Genomic DNA, 23,245 nt, shown 5'->3' with positions numbered 1-23,245 from the left:
GTCAACGGCTCGTCAACTGCGAGCCAATGTCGGAGCACGCATACACAAAGAGAGGGGGTGAGTCGCCAAAAATCATGGCTCGATTTGATTTTTGACGACTCGGAAATCATCTCGACACAGATGTCAACGTATAACCTGTGGCCTTAGCAACCGGCCGAATCCTTGTACGCATGCTGCTCTGTATCTGTTGAGTCCAACCTGACTTCCACACGTGCACATTTTGATGAAATGAAATGGACAAGAAATGGAAAGGGGTGAATCCGTACCCCTGCATGTCCGCCCGTCTCCAATGTATCCCACGGGGCACGTCCCGCATCGGAGACCCCCTTCTCTGGTCGGCTCGCAGGGCACCCCGGGGTGACAGGACAGGTCACCACACGAAGACGTCTGGGCCGCCGCCCCTCGGGCCGCCGCGCCCCTCGGCACTGACTTAGCGGCCGAGGTGGTGACGCTGGATCTGTGGACCAGGAGGAGGGGGGGGTCCCGGGCTCTAACCCCGCCCTCTGGCACCTCGATGAGGCCGGCGGTGAGCACGAGATCCTCAGGGTGCAAACGCTCGTCCCCGTCCGCCGAAGACTCTGAGGAGTCCGGGAGGGCGAAGGACAGCACCGCGGGGAGGACAGCCGTCAGCGGGGCCACAGGCCGGGGAGGGGCCCCGGGTTGGGCTGGCGTGGGAGCCTTGTGGTAGATCTGGGGGCCGGGCTGGATGGTCCACCTGGACTGGGCGGTCCCCCTGGGCTGAGGAGCCAATGGGGTCGTCCTGGAGACGGCGGCCGTTACAGGAAGCTTTGGAAAAAGAGAGGCACAAAAGGTAAGGTATACTATATGAACGATACAAATGACCACAAAATACGTATTTCAGGAAAAAACGATTACATATCTAGGTTTTCTTTGTAACCATCATGTTTTGAACTCTAACGTCTGTTTAAAACAAATTTAATTCATGGATCATTTTGGTAATACATACGATTATGCCGACCAATTTCAAAATTTCAATGGAGCTCAATGGATATGTTTTGAAGATAAATCAAAGCAGCCTAGTTAGGCAAGGCAACTTTATTTATATAGCACTTCTCATACGCGAGGCAAACGATAATACAACATCCACATCGTGCTCACATACATCATCATACAATAAAATAAAATATTAAAATAGATAAGAATGGATAAGTAGTAGTAGTTAGGTGCATGACTCCTTGTTCCCTTACACAAAAGATAAAATTCCAGTGAAACCTTTCCTCTAATGTGTTGCTTCACCTTCTCCCAGGGCGTACCCTTGACTCCCCAGAACAATTTTGCTCACCGCAAGGGCTGCCTGAGACTGCTTCTGGACCACCTGCCCTGGGACCACCTGTCCTGGGACCACCTGCCCCGGGGCCAACCGCCCCGGGACCACCTGCCCTGTGGCCCTTCGCCCGCTCCCCACATTGGCAGTGCTCCCCATTCTGGCGTCCTGGTGCGTCCCCTGACCGCCTACATCCAGCGAGGACTGGACCGCGTGCCTCGGAGCTGCTGCGGCGGGGGGGGTGATGGCCTCCCTCCTTCCCATGCCTCCCCCGGCTCTGGTGACAGGCGAGGACAGGTGTTTGATGCTGTGCCGGGGGGGAAGCTGAGGCAGGTGGAGCTGGAAGGAGTGCGCGTTGGGGTTGTGGGGCGATCGACTGGCCGGAGAGAGACGCGGGAGGGTAGAGGCTGAGGGAGGACACACAGAGGGGTGAGGAGAGACGAGGTCTGTGCAATTATTTGAATTTTTATCACAATTTAAATTTTTGGGGCAAACGATCTCCGAACTAAAATAATCGAATAAAAAACTAAATATAAATATATATTTTTAGATTTTTGATTTTAATAGATTTTTTTATTCGATGTTTTATATAAATCGCAGCTGAAGACATATTTGCACATTATTTTCGATTTCAACATTTTCAATTTTTTTCAATCTGCAATTTCAGAGTTCTCAGTTACAAAGTGTTTTTTTTGGAGAGAAATTCTGAATAAATGCATCATGTTTTCAAACTCAAAAAATAATTATATGCATAATCGTGATTTCAATATTGACCAAAATAATTGTGATTATCATTCTTTCAATAATCGAGCAGCCTTAGGAGGGACACCACGTGATAGGGCATCGGTCATTGACTAACTTTTATTATTTGACAGACAGATTTAGTTACTTACAGACAGGGAAATGGTTTATGGGGAATGTTCAGGATATCATTAAAGTGTGCAAAAGGCAAATGTACAACAGGCCCTCCCAAACAAACACCCTCACCTGCTTTGGAGTTCTTGGTGCAGACGCGACCGTTGCCGTGGAGACCGGGCGGGCAGCGGCCACAGACGAAGCCGACGTGGGGCCGCCGGCGGTTCACACACAGCACCCCGGGGAAGCAGGGGCGACTGGCGCAGGTCGAGGACACGTCGGAGGCAGGACGCAGCACTGGAAACAGCCCCGCGACATGACACATGATTGACAACTACTCCTACTTACATTTACATGTAGGGGGTTTTTCAGACGCTTTTATCCAAAGCGGTAGTGGCTAGTGCCACTACCACGCAAACATTTTTTAGTTATTCCTGTTACTTATTTTTACTTTTGATTGTATTTTTGCTGCTATGTGCGTTGAGGTACCAAGCATAAGAATTGTATGCTTGTTTATTTGTACAATAAGAATGTAATAAAAGTAACTCTGATTCTGAACCATTCATTCAAACATTCACAAAGGCGGTGGAGTCAACCACGTAGGGTGACAGAGGCCAGCTCGTCAGGAGCAGTTAGGGTGACTCGCACTGGTACACCTCGACACTCAACTAGGAGGAGCCAGGAATCTAACTAGCAACCTACCAGTTACCACCAGCCAATCCGCGATCTACCTCCTGAGCTACTGTCACCCTCTAGTCCTACTTTAATCTTTGACGTTCTTTTCTTTAATTAAGTCTATTATTAGCTGGTTGATATGCGTTATGGTTCACATATTTGGCTAGGTTGGTTGGTCCCATACGGGGAACTCCCTTGTCATGTATATTGACTGCTACTCTAGCAGATCACCAGAAGACACTCTTACAGATGCTACTGTAGTAGCAGCAGTATATCATTGTGTGCTAGATCATCATGACTTCACCTGTCATCCAAATAGAAGGCCCCTCATGTGCATCTGTAAATGTGCCAGTCCTGCCCAAAATAAGTTTGCAAATAAGGATAAACCTGCCAATATGGATAAACCTGCAGAAATAAAACGAAACATGGAGCGTTTGGTTTGAGCTCATGCCCTCTATTCAGCACACAACTAACAATGATATTGCATCGTTTATATACTATTAGTTATGTGTGTGTGTGTTTCTATGTTGTCTGCTTGAGTGTATCATCTCACCAGCAGCCGTTCTCTCCTCCTTGGAAGGCAAAACCGTATTAGCGGCCTTCACAACCGCCTCACTTTTGATAGACTGCCCAGGTTTGACTCTGTCCAGGCCTGCCGTGCTTCTCGCTACATACTTGGGCGTGACTTGCCCCTTATGGGACGGGTTTGAGATATTCCCCAGAATCTTCTTCAGAGTTTCAACCTTCTTTGGGTCGACCACGACAACCGGAATGATCCCGGAAGGGCTGGTCTTGCTCAGAGGACGGTCCGTCGTACGACCCGGGATTGCCTCAGCAGGGAAAACCCTGGTTCGCGACGGGAACGGGTTTCTTCCAGGAATCTCTCTGGTTGCGTCTGCTTTGGCTTGTGAGGGCCAAACTCCAGATGCGTCAGGAAGAATTCCCGGCCTGGTTTTGGATGGATACGGGATAACATCTGGTCGCTTGTAGACAGTGAAACGAGGAGCAGATGTGACACTGATAGGGGCCGCTGTATGGGTGTGTGTGCATGTGGAGAGAGAGAGCGAGAGAGAGAAAGAGAGAGAGAGAGAGAGAGAGAGAGAGAGAGAGAGCGAGAGCGAAAGAGAGAGAGCGCAAGAGAGAGAGAGAGAATGTTAACATATTCCAATATCTTTATAAGAGATTCTCGAGCGAACAATTTACATGCTTCTCCTCAATCCTTGATTGACCTTCCCTGAAGGCCTGCACTTAAGTCAAATCAAAACATGACTATTAAACATTCTTACCTAAGTTAGCTAACTAAAGTCACCTCTTACTAAATCAATTTGTGATTCAGGATCAACAAAAAAACAAAAATTGGTCTGTAATTTATCAACCACAGTGTATCCATTTACCGTTAAATGTATCTATGAAAACCAAATGGTTTAAAGTCTAAGTTTAAAATGTATGACTATAGTATAATATTAGATGAAATGTTTTATTATAATACAACATCAGATTTGGTGATCCAGGTTAATAAAGTGGTCTGATTTGTGCCAAAAAACAACAAAGAGTTTTGTAGCTGAACTAGCTGGCTAGTTGTCGTTTCCCAGGCAACTTTTCTGAACATGGCCTATCCAGTTGAACTAGGGGAACTCCTTACCCAATGAAAGTACCATAAGTCTCTCCCACGTTACTACTGCATTGTTGCTACAAAATACACAATATAGACTCATTTTAACACCACTACTATAACTACAAACAGGTACCATGAGGATGAATAAAATACATATCATATGTCAGTGTGGCAGAATGACATGGCCTACTACTGCATTGTGCTGTTGGCGGGGTAGCAGCAGTTCGATGTTTGTGCTAGAGCTTTGGTGGGACAGATTGACCCCTCGAGGGGGGGGGGGGGGGGGGGGAGGTATCAGCAGATGTACAGCCAGTGGAGGTTAAGCTAACAGCTAGCCTAGTGTGAAACACTGGTTGACAGCAAGCGCAGACAAAAGCAAACACACCCGTCACAGCCAGACACCTCCGTCTAACCTCTCTCTCTCCTGCTCTCTCTCCTAGTCTCTGATTTGTCTGTGCTCAACACGTGTATGAAGCCCTGATTTAATTGTTTCATTATTTAAATCTGAGGGAATCTGAATGTATGCAGAATATGCTTGATTATTATTAATTATTATTTATTTTCGATTGTTCATTGCTCAAACAAAAAACAGAGTACCATGAGACCCCATAAATGCAGCAGGGTACAATGACTATCTGTTAGATGTAATTAGTAATTATTGACCAACTTTAACTCTCATAATAAGAATAAACCTAAACCTGATCGACATTATAGGCAATATGTTGGTCCTAAATTTCACCACCTAGTTCTTTTGAGAGTGCTATGGACCGGTCATTTCCAAATGTATATAATGTATGTGCTCAAATATAGATTAAACGGTTAAGTTATCATGACAGAATCTCTCTCTCTCTCTCTCTCTCTCTCTCTCTCTCTCTCTCTCTCTCTCTCTCTCTCTCTCTCTCTCTCTCTCTCTCTCTCTCTCTCTCTCTCTGTGTGTGATCTGCATTTGTGTATGTATTTTTGTGTGTGTGTGTGGGGGGGAGCATATCCCTCCATCTGGTTTCCAGTGCAGGGAGTCATGTTATCATGTTGAATGTATTCATACTAACTATTAACCCTTTAGTTTTGCTTAGGCTTAACACATTTATTTTGGCATTAATGGTGGAAGTGGATGTGGTTAGAATTATTGATATATGTTGTAAGGTGCATTGGATGCTCTTAAGATATGCCATAGCTGTCTGTCAGCTATACATGATTGAAATGCGAAGAGAGAATATTGGTTTTGCGTTTGTGGCGCAAATTGATGATTGACCTGATTGGGATTTCTGACCTTTCCCAGCTCTTTCTTTTGTGATCAATCATGGCATCTCTTCCATGATTGGCTCTCTTCTGCCCTCACTCTTTCTCCAATCTTACATACAGGACCATTTATTTTATATATCTAAATGAAAACATGCAAACCTTTAGTCAGAGTTTCCTATGTTATCTGACAAACTAAGTGATTGCCCGGAGCATATGAGCCAATTGTGATGCAAAGCATTACAGATGCTCTGGCTGAGCATCACATGACTCAGGAAAGTCGGTAGAAGTTTACATGCGTCCATCTGAGGACTTTGAATTGTGATAAAGGCCTTTAAAAACAAAGTTGACGAATATCTTGCTAACACCTAAACGGGATTGGAGTGAAGTAACCCTGAATGCGTCTGGTGGTTAAAATAAAAACATATGTGTAAATATATTCATAGTGTTGTGCACACAACAAATGGCTTGGCGTGTGTAGTAAACTCACCAGTACATGCAGTTCCATTTCCCAGCATGCCCTTGGGGCACGGAGCACAGCTGTAGGAGCCATAGCTGTTGACACACATGACCCCGGTGAAGCAGGGAGTCCTTTCACACTCATTCACGTCCTCCGCGCAGTGTGAACCTACACAAACAAGGAAACACAGGGCATGTTAGCCAAAGATAAAACCATAAACCTCCAGGACATAAACCAACTGTGGGGGTAAACACTGGCTACAGCAATAGCCCTTCTGATTCGCTAGAAATGGATCCGGTTGAGGTCACCTTGATCGCTTACCTGCTTTGACCAATGATGGATAGTGACAACACCAGGTACTAACTGTATCCAGAGTGTGATACAAGTGTTCAGTGAAGTGTTGGTATGTATAACTGTTTGTGTTCTCCTTATAATTATCTCTTTACGAACATTAAAAAATGTGATCTCCTTCTATGGCTCGGGTGTATCATTATTTAGGATAGTTTATGCTGTAAATAAGTGTCTGGCAAATATAATCAACTTTTTAAATTTCTGGTTTAATACCAATCAATCTAAATGCATGTATGCCTGGCATAATCTATTCTCACAATCAACCCCCAGTAAACCTGGTACGCCCTTTGTTCAGTTTTACAACTCAAACAGCTAACATTCTTGGGCTTTTATGGGATGCTTTACATGCAAATTGACAGGTGTATCTGTTTAACTATCACTGTTTTGAGGAGAAAACGTTGTCAATGGGTAGGCATGGCCAGTGGGGGATGGTTGCTTTGCAAAGCAACCCTTTTGGCATCGGGTTTCCAGTATTATGGGATGCCCTCTCCCTCTCCCTAACTCACCCGTCATTCCTGGAGGGCATTCGCATCGGTAGCCGCTCATCTTGTTGACGCACGTGCCCGGGCCGCACGGGCCTGACCGGCACCGGTCCATGATGTCGGCGCAGAGGTCGCCATGGGAACCCTCGGGGCACGCACACAGGTAGCGCCCGCTTCCGGCGGGAAAGCTGACGTCCGTGATACAAGTGCCGCCGTTTTGACACCCGCACGGCGCAACGTGGATCTGGCGAGTAAAACACATGCAGTGGTTAAGTGTGAAGGTCTGATTGGCTAGCGTATAAAGGCGTAAGTTAGCACACTTTCAAAATGGCTTTGGGTCAATGGGTGGGGAGTAGTGCTTATAATCAGTGCTACAGCGCAGAGTTGGCTACATGGCTACTACCTAGAGAACGTTCTGGTGCTCCCGATGGCCAGTTCACTACTCATTGGTGGTCACTTATTCGTAAGTCTCCTTTGGGTAGCAAATATACAAATGGTACTGCTCCTCTCCTCCACCTCCACTTCTTCTCCTCCATCCTCCTCCTCCTCCTCTCCTTCATCCTCCTCCACTTCCTCCTCCATCCTTCTCCACTCCTCATCCACTTCCTCCCCTCCATCCTTACCCTCCTCAGCCTTCTCCTAGACTTCCCCCTCCTCCTCCTCCTCCACCTAACCACCTCCTGCTACTCCTCCTCCTTACCTCCACCTCGTGGCTGCTCTGGGCGCTGCACTCATCCGACAGTGTGAAGCGGACCATCCGCCGCCCGTCGCCCTCCTCCTCCTCCTCTTCCTCCTCCTCCTCCTCGCGGGGAGACACGCTCCAGATGAGGAGGCCTGCCGGGGAGACGCTGGCCCCCGCGGGGCCCCCCTCCAGCTGGAAGAGGAGCGCCGAGCCTTCTGGGTCGGAGGCGGCCAACTGGAAGACAAAGCTCTCCCCGGCGAAGGTCTGGAGGCCAGCCTGCGGACGGTGGAAGGCGGGGGGCTGGTTGACTGGAGAGAGAGAGAGAGAGAGAGAGAGAGAGAGAGAGAGAGAGATTTCTTACTTGGATTTCTTATTTCTTACGCTATGAAAGTATGAAATTATTGAAGTTCTCTAAGTCCAAAAATGTAAAACTACTGGCAACCACACAGGTTTACGCTTCCACCTCATCAAGCCAGGAACCACAGCTGGATACAAAGAAATCACATTGGTAAAGGAAATTGAAAAGACGGGCGGAAATGTCTTATTTTTATGCACTCCAGAGGAGTATTAAAAAAGCTGGTGTTTACTACAAAAGCCAGAAGAGCAGCATGAAACATGAACTTCTGCATTAGAATGTTCCTCTGAAATTACTTCATCTCTCTGTGTGTGTGTGTGTGTGTGTGTGTGTGTGTGTGTGTGTGTGTGTGTGTGTGTGTGTGTGTGTGTGTGTGTGTGTGTGTGTGTGTGTGTGTCTCTTTCAAGGTTTAAACAACCGTCAATTATATGTTGGGAATTTGGTGTCTTGTAATTGGACACTTATCCCCTTTGATGCTGGAAAAGGGGGGAAGGGAGAACGAAGCCACACCAAAAAACAGTGTTATTGTTGTTAAAACACAACTAATGACCACACCACCCACACTTAGTGCTAAGTACTTTAGCAAAACGATATTAACTGTGCAACCAACTAGGACCAAACTTGAAAGATATGCATACAAACAAAATGAACGCACATCAAATACCATAACTATCATATTTGCCTGCGTCGCAGCAGTCATCATTTATTTTTTTCTTAAACTTGGTAGCTGTTAGATTAGAAACCCTTTTGATACCCTTTCTACAGCATCTATTACTACAGTAGGGAAATTTGTAGCGACTGATAGTACCCTATCGTCAACTGGAATTCACTGAATTCATTTGCATTTATTGATGGCCAGATGCAGTAATTATGTCTTTGTTTCTCCTTAAATTCATAATTAACTCATAACGGCCCAATGCTGTATCCTTGTTTCCACTTTAATCTAAGTATAATTAAACCGGCTGCCATTTTAATCCTCCCTGCTCAGATGGAGGACTCCAGGTTCCTGAACAGCCTGAGAACCACCAGACCCCCACGAGACCACCCATCTCTAGAGCACCCCAGCTCCCCGGCGGTCTGCCTTTTAAAAGCTCCAGATGCCTGACACTTTACAAGAGACGTGCCACCAAATGCACAATGACACTTTGAATCCCTGTACGGAAGCGAGCGCTTTTGGAGAGCGCATTCAGACGGGGCGTGGGGTTTGGAAGATCACATGCATGTGTCTTTGTTTTTTATATGTATGATTGACCTGCTTGTTAAAATGTGGACAGAATAAATACGCTTCACGTGTTTAGGTGCAGTGAGGCCACATATTCACACAACATATTCACATTAACATGACACAATAAAATCACGACTAAGACAGCCGAACAGAAGAAGTCCCCTTATTCATCAGGCCTGCCAGGACTTTGCTGATATTCTGTGTGGCTGTCGATATTTTGTGTGACTGTATATTATCCATGCAAGTCATATGCAATTTGTCAAGTAAGAATGAAACAATACATTTTGATAGAACCATAGACAAGACATTACATGCAGGGATTGCGCTGAGAAGTGCACAGATCGGTTGAATTTGCACCAATATTCCTTGGCCGGGCCGAGGAGCTGTGGAGCGGGATGATAAGGATCACTGGACACAAACAATCTGCCCTGACTAGTGGAGTGGAGCCAGGCACGTGCAAATGAGCTGTTTTTTTCAACAGGTCTGACCTAGCCCCTCACCCCCCGAGAACTGAGCAGGCTGGGTCTTGTTCCACCATGGTCCCAGAACCGCCCTTAAAGACTGCAGACATTCTCATTACGGAACCCCCCCCCCTCCCAACAGTTATCTCAACGACATCCTTTTCACCAGCCCATTCATCACATCCAGCCACTGGGGACAGGAGCTGTCCTAGTGCCGATCAAACAAAGCCATGGGTCCAGAGAGCACCCACCTAGGATGCTTAAGGCGTGTGCCGGCACAGCTTGCAGGAGTGTTCCAGGACCTCTTCAACCTCTCCCTAAATGCTTGGTTATGGTTATACATTGACGCAACGCAAGGAGGTTTAGGGCCCATTACGTCCTTGCGAACCCTCCTTGCATCCACCGCAAGGGCCGGACGTGCGCCTCCCAAAAATTGTAACCTTCCGTCGAGGCGATGACTCTTCGACTGCGTTGAAGAGTCTGCCTGGTCATTGCGTTTTGTCGATGAGGAACCATAACTGAGCCTTAAGGCTCAAGAAGGTCCCCCATCCGTGGACGCCCTCATGCGGATGCTCCAGTAATCTCAATGGTGATCATTGTAGACGACGGCATCGTGTACCTGCTGCACACAGGGTTCACTCACACCTAGATAGGGCAGACTGCATAGTGAGTTAGGTTTATTTTACTTGGTCTAGGGTCTGGGGAGGACAACCTCCAGCTCAACATCGCCAAGACCAAGGAGCATGTGTTGGACTCCCTACAGAGCAGAAAACCCCCAAACCCATGTTACTATCCAGGGGGAGGAGTTCGAGATGGTGTTCTATGATAAAATGGGGTAGATGGGAAGCATCTGAGGCCTGTTTCCTAACTGCCACCCCCTACAAGCTTCCTTCCACACGCGGTATAAGTATTATATCCTGTACATAGTTGGTATTTAGTTATCTACGGTGAACCCTTTAAATAGCCAAATTCCTACACTTAAAACAATGCATATTTTGCTATAGTCATTTTTATGTTAACATGAAGTTTATAATTTGTGTATTGTATTTTACTCTTTGTATTTTATTTTATCCTTATTGTTGCCTATATTCCTGCCGCTGTTACCACCCACATTATTCCACCTAAGGATTAAATAAGGTTGTTAAGTTATCTTAACTTAATGCACCATCGCTTGCAATCCATTGCGAGCAGAGTTCACAGTTATCGTTAGCGCAAAATTGCGCTAAATGTGGCCATGGTGAAACGGCAAATTCTTGGGAATGACTTTAGAAACTGTCTTGAGAAAGGGCTGAGGAGTGTGAGATTGCGTTCCAACCTTGGTTAAACGACCAGGAGAACTTGGAGGAGCCCGGGTCACATAGAAGACAGGGGCTGCTGGGGTTGGAGTCGCCGTCTCCAAAACACATGCCGTCTATGTTGCACGTCCTCTCCTAGACCACACACACACAGACACACAGACAGAGAGAGAAAGCCATAAATACCCAGTAAACAGATACTCTTCCAGGGAGAGAGCAGAGATAGGTGTTATGAGAATAAACAGAAAGTTAAAATCACGAGTCATAACATTTCAACATTTCAACATAACAAGTTCAACATTTTAAAGCAGCTCTCTGGAATGCCGTTAATATTTTATTATTTATTCTCCCTCCTCTAAGGTTTTTTCTGATCCAGCTGGGTCTCCCTGCGGTCGCCAGATAACACACAGGAAATGATCAACCAGTTAACCCTGTCCAGTCTGCACTTATTAAATTACAGTTCCACTTTGGCACGCAAAGTTGCATAGCCGAGGTGTATTTGCGTGTGGGACACTGCAAGGTCTGCATGTAAGCAAGCTTGTGTGATAGCCATGGTCGTGTGTTTGAAATGAAAGGTGTGACGCTGTGTGTGTGTGTGTGTGCGTGTGTATGTGTGTGTGTGTGTGTGTGTGTGTGTGTGTGTGTGTGTGTGTGTGTGTGTGTGTGTGTGTGTGTGTGTGTGTATTGGGCCTATGGGAAAGCATTAACACAGAGACTGTGTATTTAATGAATCCTTGGTCACCATTAGGCCTTCTGTGGTCCAACGTGTGCTTTAAGCCGCCCTGGCTAGCCATGTTGTAGCCATTCTGAAGCCCTGAATAAGTAGCAATGTGCACTTATGAAGCCCTTGTGTTAAATTTTTAAAACCTGCGCTGTAACAATTCATTATTAATGTCAACAGTATCAACGCAGTTGATACATATTTAAAAGGTTCTCTTTTACAACCACGTCTACAAATTAAGGTTTACACTATTCATAACAATCTGCCAAACCCATCTCCCGATTCACTCATCTATTGAAACAAGAATGTAATCTCCTGGGTTTTGGTAGGCTCTGGGATTTTTGGTCTGTAGGAAAACCAACATCAGCTGATGAGCCTACGTCAGGGGAGTAATATAATTCAGTGAACTAATGTGTTCAGCTTGTATTGACTTACTACAACAGAAGAGTACAAAAGTCTTCCCTCAAAACTGTTTTTGGTGTTGGAAAATGTTAGCATAGGTTGGACCACCCCCCATTTAGCCTTGAGTACAATATGAATCCAGCTAGCAATAAAATGATTATATTTTGTTTTTGGCTCCACTACAAATATTTAACATAATTCGCGCTCTGTGCGCTCTGTGTTCCTAAGGCCTTGGACGTTTTTTGGATGCGTTTGTTTGACCGGTGAGTGGAAGAGTTTACCTTCAACTTACAGAGTCCAGACGGTGAGGCCTCACACTGTTGGCACATGCCGTCGTAGATGGTCAGCACTTTGCCCTCGCTGTATTGAGAGCCATCGTTGGTCACCTGGTTCAGGGAACAAATATCACCACTATGATACGATGTAGGATGATGAGATTAAACTCATTGGCAGAGTGGCATCCAAACCCTTCACAATCTCCTACATAGTCTGCGATCAATCAGGTCCTCCGGGGGTTCTACAACCAAACAAGTGATTTGACATGGTCTTAAAGGTGACATATTATACCACCAGGTGTGAGTGTGATTAGCCGATACAAGCCGTTTCGAAAATCTGCCTCTTCTGAGGCCACAAGTGGGCGTGTCCACCTAGATGTATGACGGATAGATGAGCAATGTTTGCTACAGTCCACTGGGTAGGCTGGTAGACTGATCTATCCAGCGTACATTTAGGCGTACACAACAACTTGTGATGTCAGAGGAGGCAGATTTTCAAAACAGCTTGTAATGGCTAATCACACCCACACATGCTGGTACCTTAAAAGGACAAATTGCTGTGACTCATCTTCAATACCATCACTTATCACACAAGATCCTGTCCCTGTCTTCAACAGAAACACAGGGGAACTAGTTGTTTTCATCATAAATTTCACCATTTAATCCCAGATATTGACATCCATGTTGATACACGTGAAACACAATCAACATTCAACACTTTGACTAAAACATGGAATATATGCTCATTTGTGCCCTATTTCTACATGAGTGTCTTGGTGGGTGTGCAAATTTGCCGAGAGAGAAAGAAAGTCTTGTGTTCAAATCGCTTGTAGCAGAGTAAACATTGAACTGCGGCCATGTTTTGATAGAGAACATAATACTAACGCTTTGCAAATCTCAAATCTCCCTCAGCGTCTATCCACACATGTTCAACACAAGCGGCCTTGAACCAAATCTTAAATAATTTAAGTGAACCATATATGCGCCATATGTACGGCTTTAGAAGCGATAAGTCAAACTCACATTGGTATGGCCCCTAAAAAAGCAAAGATGCCATCCAGATGTCAAGGCTCACCTTAAAATAATGCCAACCTGGATTGTTGTCGGTGTCGACGCCACATATTTGAGCCCCGGTTCAAAAAGTAATCTGGGAATATGAGCAATTTCCGATCCCACAACGTTTCCTGACAAGATAGGGATTAAAGGCTAGTGCGTAGGGTTGAACGATTTGGGGAAATAATGTAATAGCGATTATTTCCACCAATGTATGCAATTTTTTATGACCAACATTGGAGGCAGTAAGCATATAAAACTGCTCTTTCCTTTAGGCCAGGCCTATGTATGGAGATGAATGATGCATGAATTGATATTATAAAATCTTTAAACAACTATTGAATTGTAAAAGAAAATGAGCGGATCTTCAATCAGTAACAGCAACAAATCTCAAAACAAAATCGCAGCCTTTGTGATTTGGTTTGAATTCGATGAATCGTTCAGCCCTACTAGCGTCTTACCCTCGATTTCCATCGGGCTTAGGGCTTGTCATATATGGACACAGACGAGAAAGTTGTTATAACGAAGTATTGGTTTACTTGGATCATGTCATTGTTTGTGCTTGGTGAAACAGTGCAGGCAGTGGGGCTTAGTTGACACATTGATAGGGGGATCCAATACAAGAACGTTTCCTGACAAGTTTGGGATTAGAGGCTAGTGCTAGTTACCCTCATTTCCCAGCGGGCGTAGGGCTTGTCCTCCATCATGAAGTCCTCGCTGAGGACGGCCGTGCTGCTCAGGGACGGGACCACGCAGTCCAGGGCCTTGGAGCTCAGGAACGTGGCTTTGGTGCGCTGATTCTCCCCTGGAATCCACGCCCCGTTCATGTACTGTAACGAGGAGCCGATGGAGACAGATCGTGGACGAGAAGGTTGATATTTAACAATTATTCGCCGAAGAGGTGAATAATTGTTTTAGTATTCTACATAAGAAAAAATAAACAAGATAACACTTTTAGCTGGCATTTATTTGTTTTTATTAGCAGTTTGTTAGCAATCACACACGTTTTTGCGATGAAAACAATATTGTGAGTTTGAGATCTCAATCATGGGATATTGCCCAATCTCCCGAGATAGCGAACCAATCAAATTTCACCATTTAGGAGGTTCACGTGTAGCATATACTAAAACACAGTATTGGCTAACGTATATTATGTCATTGTTAGTGCTTGGTGGAACAGAGCAGGCCGTGCGGCTTAGTTGATGCATTGACAGGGGGATATGTGTCATGGATATGGGTGAGATGCTGAAACTGAAACTGGTCTTCACAAGCCCTTCAGGTTGACCTTGGACCTTGCTATATCTCACCTCGAGTCTGGTGGCGTGACAGCTGATGTCGGGGGAGTCGATAAAACCCAGTCCGAAGACCCGTATGCTGCGGCAGTCGAATAACCGGATGTCACACAGGCCGCTGCTCTCCAAGTCTGTGACCTCCACCGGCTGGCCTATCATAAGACAGATCACTGTTATCTCATATGCAGTCTCTCACCCAATCCGAAGACAGCGGGTAATCATCCAGTCAACCAACCGAAAAGTTGCTTAACAAGTACAAAAGTCAGGCATGTATGGCACAGTACAAAAGTCAGGCATGTACGGAACACCTTCATATGAATATGAAGGTGAATTCATTTTTGTAACTCTTCATGTAATATGCATAAAATAAACAGGAATTCATTATAACAATAATAACAATTATAAAAAATAATACTTAAAATAAGATCCTGAGGGACCTACGAAAAACGAATAAATAAAACATAATGTAAAATTGTAGGTGCAATAAGCAAGTGCTTCAACCTACACCTTTCGATCAGTTCTCTTAATAAGAAATGTCAATGTATAAATTTAGATGACAACTTTGTAATTTTTTTTCTAGTGTTTTCTAAACTTATGTATTTAATGTTGTGAAACTATGCGATCAAAATAAACTAAACTAATGTAAACTGTACTAAAGTCACTCTATGGAGGACTCACTGATGGCCAGGCTGCAGTCATAGAAGCTGTGACTCGCAAAGCAATGGCAGCCCCACGTGGTGCAGCGTCCGTTGCCGCTGCAGAAGTTTGGGCAGCGCAGAGCCGTGACCACACCACCGGAGGCCCCCGGCGGGGCCGACAGCTCCAGCGCCCGCAGGGTCCGGTTCCCCAGCAGCCTCCGCTCGCACTCGTTCTCCAGGTACGGCACCAGCGCCTCGTCCCAGCTCAGGTCGTCCTTCAGCTGCAGGTCCAGGATGCACAGATCCACCGCCTCGTCCAAGCGGCGGCCAAGAAGGTCGCGGCACACCGCCCCCACCGAGGAGTTGGCCAGCGCCGTCTGGCACACCTCCAGGGCCTTGGCCGAGGTCAGGCCGCTAGGCGTGGGCCAGCTGGGCCACACAGCCGGCCGGGCCTCCGTCTGGTGGTCCTCGGGGAAGAAGTACGCCAGGCCCTGGGTCAGGCTCTGGGCCATGAAGACCGGCTGGAACTCGTACAGGCTCTGCCTCCGCTGCCGTCCCACCGACAGCAGGAGGTCCTCCCTGAACTCCCCGTCCAGTGGGTCGTCTTCCTCCTGCGGGCGAGGGTGCGGACGGCGTCTCTCCAGCGGGTGTTGGCGGTCCGAGGCCGACATGTCCAGGATGCTGTCGTCCTGCCGGGAGCTCTGGATGTACTCCAGGGTGGTGTCCATGGAGGGGAACAGGGAGGTGTAGTCCACGTCGTCGTGGGCCGAGCAGTCGGAGTGGGGAGAGGAGGCGACAGGGTCCTTGGTCCCCCCCCCACCAAACAACTGGGAGCCGACGGCGGTGTATCCTCGGTGACAGCGGCAGAAAGGTCTCCTGGATGCCTGCCTCGTCACCGTGGGCAGCTTGTCAAACAGACTCTCCCCCGGACCCAACCTGCCGGGGGAATACAGAGGGTTAAAACACCTCAGACGACCTGCCCCTTCTTAAGGATATTTAGATCATTCCATAACATCTTCCCGGTAACAAAAGGGCGTGACCCTGACTGACCTCCAGCTTTCGATGAAGCGGCCCAGCTCCTCGCTAGGGTAGGGGATGCCCTCAGAGCTGTGGAGGTCGTTTTGGATGTTGCGGTCGAAGGTTCCGCAGAGGCCCTCCGTGTGGCCGTAGTCGAGGCCGGGCGCTCTGACGCTCAGGCTCATCCCCCAGTCGCTGACGTCGGCCCTAACAGAGGCCCCGGAGGGAAAGATCAACTACGAGAGGAGAGGCACAGTCGGCAGCTAATTAACAGCTGATTAGAGGTTGTCATTCAGAAAATAGATCAACGAGCAACCTGGAACTTTCTTGAATCATTAACAAAGCATCACCATCACAAACGTCTCAAAGTCATTCTAGTGCAACAACAACTAGAATTATTTCATTACATATTCGTCTGTGCGTCTTTAAGTTCCACATTTAATATCTGTGTTTGCTGAGTTTTTAATCTGGCATAAACAATAGAAATGTTTGTTCTATTTTAGTAAAATACATGTTTTGTACAGTACGTCATCCTTTTCTTTCCAAATGTATTGAGGTTTCATCCATCTAACTCTGCAGGTGTCCATGCTGGACTACAGCTGCTGTGAGTGTTATGGACATGTTAGGGTAAATATGTTCCGAGTATTGTAGTGTCAACTTTATAGACCCAGCAGTACCCATAAGATTCCCATTTTCACTGTTTTAAACATTATAAGAACAACACAGGCTGCCCCCGCCACATCACATTACATCACATCCTCCTTCTTCATCACTTCCTGCGGCATCACTTCCTGTTGAACAGGACACACCGGGGACATGGTTCAGATACCTACGGTGACCTTCTTCCCCTGGTGGGCCTCCAGGATCCTGAGGCGGCGCCTCTGGCCGGGCCCCTCCCCAAGGGTCTTGACGGTTAGCTGGGGCCGCGTCTCCAGCGGCTGCCCGTTGCACATGTCGAAGACCGCCACCTCGTTCTCCTCGCGCACCGCCACGCCGCACGTGCACGCCACGGCGTAGTGCCGGCTACCGCAGTCCCACTGGCGAGCGTGCACCTCGAACTTCCTGCTCAGGCTGCGGTACAACAGGAAGGTTCCGGTCTGCTGGTTCTCGTAGTGCCTTTGATGCCAAACAGGGACGCACAGAGGGTGTTCTTCAGCGCTGGTTTCGCCTTGCTTTATGAACTCAAAACATGGTAAGAAAAATGTAAGTCGGTAATACAAATATTCCTTGTCTCCGCCGTCAAAAAAACTCCCTTTAGCAGTTATTGACATTCATTTATTTATAGGTTGCCTTAATGTTTTCATCAGACACGTGTAAAAAGTCACAGTTTTTTTTTTTAACGGTAGAAATTTGCACACATGAAAAAAAGTCTGACATTAGACACAGCAGCAACCCCTCCCGGATCTGGCCTCAGTCCCAGGATTATTTTAAAGTAAACTCTAAGAACCGTCCATAGCGGCACCACACAGCACCACTGTATCTCCAAACCTGTTGTACAGCTTTTGGCCACGAGTGCTCCCTTAATGAAGTGCGAACGACAAACAGGTTGAGGTCAATTACCTGCCGTCTAGCGTAATGATGTGCGGATCGGTCAGGGAGTAGCAGATGGAGGTGGGGAGGTCCTGAACTGTGACCTGAGGGGAATGAGTGGGGTGGAGGTGAAGGGAACAAAAGATCACTCCGACCCGGGCCCCCACTGACTTCACTCGTACTCCTTTGAAGTTTTCACTGAACACAGATGGAAGGCCAGATAGCTTCGTGATGGAGACAGCGTGTCTGGGGAAGACTGACAGCCGCACTTATGGAAGCTAATCACCAATTCCCAAGGGAACAACGAGGGGACTTCCAAGCCACTTGCTGCAGACAAAAGGCGGCATAAAATGTAACACTTATATCGGCATTATCTGCTATTAGCGCCGGATGTTTCCTACTTTTTTTACTCTTTTCCCCCATGGATTTCTGTTTCTTATTTTCATGATCACTAACATTTTAGTTTATGTGTGGTCTAGTTTGTTTGGTTTTTTCATCATTGTAGATGATTAGGAAGTGAATTTGTAGATTTCTAACCATAATAATTGGATTATTGTAAATAATTAGATCAAGGGCAGAGTTGTATCAAAGCCTATCAATGCTATGCATTAATCTGATGTCGCCCATACTTGGTGATTAGGAGATTTCTTTGATATTTCACTTCTATATTCACAACCAGATATCAAAGTAGTATTTTGAAAACTTTTGCAAATAATCTGTCTACCCGGATTAAAGTGAGGAACAAACTGTGTCATATCGCTGTGTGCTGTACATTTTATTGTCCAGTATTTCCACTATATGGCAGGCGGCAGAGCACTAGGTCAGACCGAGTCTAGCTGCGCCGAGTATGTTGCAGCCAAGCCTATCATTCTCCAATTAAAGCTCAACGGTTGGAAATACGACTTAAAACGCTGTAATTCTTAAGTACCGGTACTAATAAAATGGAGTATACAAACGTTTTTTTAACGGCAGGGTATTGTGTTACCTTTCTAGTACCACTTTACCGTTCAACTCTAGCCCAAACCAGGGATTGTTAGCCTGTCCAATACAGTGCTGCACTGAATTAGACTGATCACCAAATTATACAACTCCCCTGCTGGATGGAGGTTTTAGCTTTACTGACATTTAAGTTCTTAGCTGTGGTGAAATTTCAGTATCAGTTTCAGGATGTTTATGAAGGTGTCCTACATCCTTTTGGTATCGTGACAACACTACTCTATTGCTGGTCTATTGGTCTATTTTATACATTTCTGACCCCCATGCGGAAGAATTAGTGTCACAAGCATATGGCCTGTTAAGCCCTTTGAAAATGTACCTGTGGTTAAGGGATGATATAAATAAAATTAAATTTAATTACTACTAATGTAATCTAATGTAATGTCATGTACTCTCATCTCAATCCCAAACCAACCGACGGTCTCCCACTCACTCTCAAGGGGGGCGAGACGTAGTTCCTCCAGAGCCGCGGGGCCCCCGGCGCAGGGCCGGCGCTGACCAGGCTGGGCCGGTTCCCGTCACGCGTGAAGTCGGTGACGGCGGTGAGGGTGAAGGAGGCGCGGCCGCCGCAGCCCGCATCCGTGCACGAGGACGGCGTGAGGGCCAGCTGGCAGGTGGAGAGTGCCACGTTGGGGGCCTCGTGGTCCCGGCTGTCTGTTTGCATGGCGACAGGGAGGAGGATAACGAGGTTGTTAACGGGTGTCAGCTGGAGCAAACGGTGTAAACACAGTGTCTTGAACATGCTGTGCTACCATTGATGGGTTGGCTCGTTGGCACGCCAAGGCGAGTTGAAACACGAGAAGGGGGAATCGACAGGTGATGCGTTTATGTGTTTTTTTCCTTGACTTGTTGTGTTCCTTGAATGAGTGTGTCTGTGTGTGCGTGTAGGCTGAGTGAGGGTCTGGGATCTTTGCTTAATTCTGGTCTAAAGAGGTGCAATTTCAGATTCAGATTTCCTTTTAGCAGTGCACGTCAGTTACCAGTCCCTGGAAAAGAACAATGAGAACATAACAACAACAACAACAACAACAACAACAACAACAACAACAAACACAAGGAGATTTTTATAAAAAAATTGACCAAGAATTTGACCAAGCAATATCGAAACATTTAACTCAGAATGTATATTTCTCTATTTTAAACTCCCTCCCTTTCTCCCACCTCTCGCTGCTAATCCCATGAAACTGAAATTCGTACTCCTCCCTCCAAAGCATGCTGGGAAATCCCACCATTCTCGCTTATCTCTACCATTTGACGCACCCTATGTGAGACTGACCTGGGTCCAGAACACTGAGGACCAGAGGGAGGCCACACTGGTGGCCCGGCTGCAGGCGGGGACACGGGATCGGGACGGTGCTGTGGATGCTGACCTGGTGCTCCTTGCTGTTCTCCGCTATGTGCAGCGTCTCCACGGAAAACTACCGACAGAGATCGCAGCAGATAGATAACGTTAGTCCAATCGTTTAAAAGTGACATAATATACCACCAGGGGTGAGTGTGATTGAAGCTACAAGCCGTTTTGAAAATCTGCCTCTTCTGACATCACAAGTAGGCGTGTCGACTTAGATGCGTGCTGATTGATCTGTTGAACAACCTACTTAGTGGACTGTAGAAAACATTGCTCATCTATCCGTCATGCAACTAGTTGGACACGCCCACTTGTGATGTCAGAAGAGGCAGATTTTCAAAACGGCTTGTAACGGCTAATCACACTCACACCTGGTGGTATAATATGTCACATTTAAAGGTCCAGTGTGTCGAATTGAGTAGCATCTAAAGTTTGTGTACTTTCCAATATTTATTCAAGGTTATAGGTCACAGTGGCTTTTTAGTCACCTACAAACAGCCACTCTTTGACATGGTGTATTCTGTTATTTTGCACTGTAAACTATTGGAGAGGGTTTGCGATAAACTCTTTGTCTTTGATGTATTTTTGTTGCTTTCTCTGCTCTTTTGTTAATTACCTTAATTAGCATTTATCCTAAAGTTTATGTGAAAGCATGTTTATGACTTAATTCTTAAGCCTTGAGTACTCTTGTTTCAGTTTCAGTTTCAACATACTTCCTCTAAGTCTTGGTTCTTCCTTCAAGTTCAAAGTGTTTACCTGAATGTTCATTCTCAGGGTTCTCATAAAGGGACAGAATACGATTTTACTTCTTCTTAACATTATATGCAAATATAAACCCTAATCATTCATATCTTGGTCAGGAACAGCAGAACTGTTAAACAGCTTATTCTTTTTGCTGGTTTATTTTTACCTTTAATCCAGCGTAGAAGCTCTCGCTCTCCTTCGGCGTGGATCTACTGTGGCTGTAGTTCGCTCTGAACGTAGAAACACTACAGGAGAACTATGAGGGGGGGGGGGCAAACGGATGTTACTCACTTTATTACCCAATTACATGTTCAGATTTGCCCCTATGCAGACATTACCGTTCCCTTATGGCATGCAACACACTTTCTTTGTACAACCCCACAACACATACACACAACCCCTCCCCCGTCACAGAAGTCAGCGCGACCCACCACTAAATTGACTTCTCCCCCCCCCCCTGTCCCTGACAAGGGTCTGTTAGGAATTACCGTTTCCCCCAGTCTGAAGTGCAGACCATCCATCTCCACCAGGGAGGAGGTCTTCATGGTGGACTCCTGCCTGATCTCTGCCTTCATGCTGTGGCCGATGTGCCGCGCCCACACCACCTGGTAGCCCAGGTCCTGGCTGGACGGCGGCCCCAGGAAGGAGCACCTCAGGTGGACACTGCTGCCCACCAGCTCTGGGGTGATGGTGGGTCTGGAGGTCAGGGCTGAGATGCTGGCTGATTTTGAGGCATGGTGGAAAAAGTAATTTGTTTAAGTTCAGTTATTTTTCTTTCGGCTTATTTGTTGTTTGTGTGACAATTTTTTCAATATAACTCTATTAGCCAATGATAATTAAATTAAGGTTATGGATTATGACACCATCCCTGTTTTATTTTCGGGAAATATACTATTAGTCGTTCAACTTTCCAGTTTGGCCTGCTGATGTTCATTTAAACAATTGTATGGAGTCCTTATAATAATGAGTTCATGTTATAACACATTCTTCTTTATATCGAATCACTGAACATTGGAGCATTGGTTTATATTGTCACCTTTACATCTCCCGTTGACCTCAACTTCACCGGGTGGACAAAGTTTTGGACCAAAGTCTGGTGCAACTACAAGACAAAACAGGTTTTATTTATTGGTTTACTGTGGAAACAAACAATTTTGAACAGTTTATTTAATCAATCCATATCAAACTACGGATTTAAATCTGTGATAATGTCAGTCAATAAAAGTGCCTCAATCAACTTCACCATGCATTAAGTAGACTGTCTCATTTAAATATGACTGTTTTTCATAATTAATGTTATTTCTAAATCAACACAGTATACAAATGGATACTCAAAAATTAAACACAAATACAAAAAATACAAAATCACTCCCTATGGGACATCATAGGAATTGGTTAAGTTGCATTGAGTGCATTACTTGCATTATTGCATGCGTTATTCAGTTAAAAAAAAAAATATATATATAATAATAATAATAATATCACATTTCGGCAACAGTTTGAGGAACCAGGAACTAATTTAATGTTTCACCGCTCTGATTGTTTGCATACATATCTCCCTACCAGCCCCGAAAATAATGAATTAATAAGCGTTCTTCTACTAACTGAAAGTAACACCAGTAATTGTCCGACCATTGACAATTTGGTCGGACAAGTGTATAATGACCATCCACTCACCTTTTGCGCAGTAGCCCATGCATCCCTGGGTGGGCTGCAGGTAGTAGATGAAGTAGTCCCCGCAGTTGCGCACCGTGATGGGGATGCGGAAGAGGCAGCAGTCCTTTGTGCCGCCAAGGAAGAACTGCCACGTGGCACAGGCTGACAGCTGCCTCACCTCGCCAGGCCTGGGCAGGGGCCCGTCTTTCAGGGACAGCCACACAGGCGCCTGGGTACCACACCGGTTCATCTGGGGTGGGAATGCAAACTGGTGTCATTAACAGCGTTTAGCAATGTTATGTGTAACAAGCACCTTTGCCCAAAGGGGTCAATTAAGGGTCTGAGGGCACACTCAACCTTGGTTGCATTTCCCACATAAGGAATGGTTAGGATGTTTGGTTGCTGTTCACAGTTTAGATAAGGCTATCATTTTGGGACCATATAAAACGGTGGTGCGTTAAGTTGTCTTTAGCAGTAGCTAAACTAAAAACAAGCACCTGACACATACAGGAAGGATAAGAGAAAATAAGATGATGGTTTAATAGAAGTACCTGTGTAAAGTGAGGCGAACTACTTAAGTGTCTATTGAAAGG

General features: G+C 46.0%; 1 protein-coding gene across 2 annotated transcripts in view; it reads right to left on the bottom strand.

Moving 5' to 3' along the window:
• si:ch211-246m6.5 (von Willebrand factor D and EGF domain-containing protein) overlaps nt 1-23,245 on the bottom strand; it is a 34,627-nt gene that overhangs the window by 7,069 nt on the left and 4,313 nt on the right. For both annotated transcript variants that reach the window (XM_030354941.1, XM_030354943.1), the window contains exons 3-23: nt 22,674-22,902; nt 22,033-22,098; nt 21,485-21,717; nt 21,163-21,252; nt 20,181-20,322; nt 19,338-19,558; nt 17,939-18,012; nt 17,212-17,494; nt 16,412-16,614; nt 15,402-16,297; nt 14,739-14,875; nt 14,100-14,261; nt 12,385-12,489; nt 11,001-11,115; nt 7,663-7,952; nt 6,987-7,206; nt 6,160-6,297; nt 3,369-3,845; nt 2,273-2,437; nt 1,304-1,692; nt 267-786 (exon numbers count right to left, since the gene is read on the bottom strand). In XM_030354941.1, coding sequence (XP_030210801.1) covers nt 267-786; nt 1,304-1,692; nt 2,273-2,437; nt 3,369-3,845; nt 6,160-6,297; nt 6,987-7,206; nt 7,663-7,952; nt 11,001-11,115; nt 12,385-12,489; nt 14,100-14,261; nt 14,739-14,875; nt 15,402-16,297; nt 16,412-16,614; nt 17,212-17,494; nt 17,939-18,012; nt 19,338-19,558; nt 20,181-20,322; nt 21,163-21,252; nt 21,485-21,717; nt 22,033-22,098; nt 22,674-22,902 — 5,155 coding nt within the window. The remainder of the gene's footprint in view (nt 1-266; nt 787-1,303; nt 1,693-2,272; nt 2,438-3,368; nt 3,846-6,159; nt 6,298-6,986; nt 7,207-7,662; nt 7,953-11,000; nt 11,116-12,384; nt 12,490-14,099; nt 14,262-14,738; nt 14,876-15,401; nt 16,298-16,411; nt 16,615-17,211; nt 17,495-17,938; nt 18,013-19,337; nt 19,559-20,180; nt 20,323-21,162; nt 21,253-21,484; nt 21,718-22,032; nt 22,099-22,673; nt 22,903-23,245) is intronic.

The sequence above is a fragment of the Gadus morhua genome, chromosome 4 (assembly GCF_902167405.1).
Source record: "Gadus morhua chromosome 4, gadMor3.0, whole genome shotgun sequence".
Classification (NCBI taxonomy): domain Eukaryota; kingdom Metazoa; phylum Chordata; class Actinopteri; order Gadiformes; family Gadidae; genus Gadus; species Gadus morhua.
This window is presented reverse-complemented; position numbering and strand designations above follow the sequence as displayed.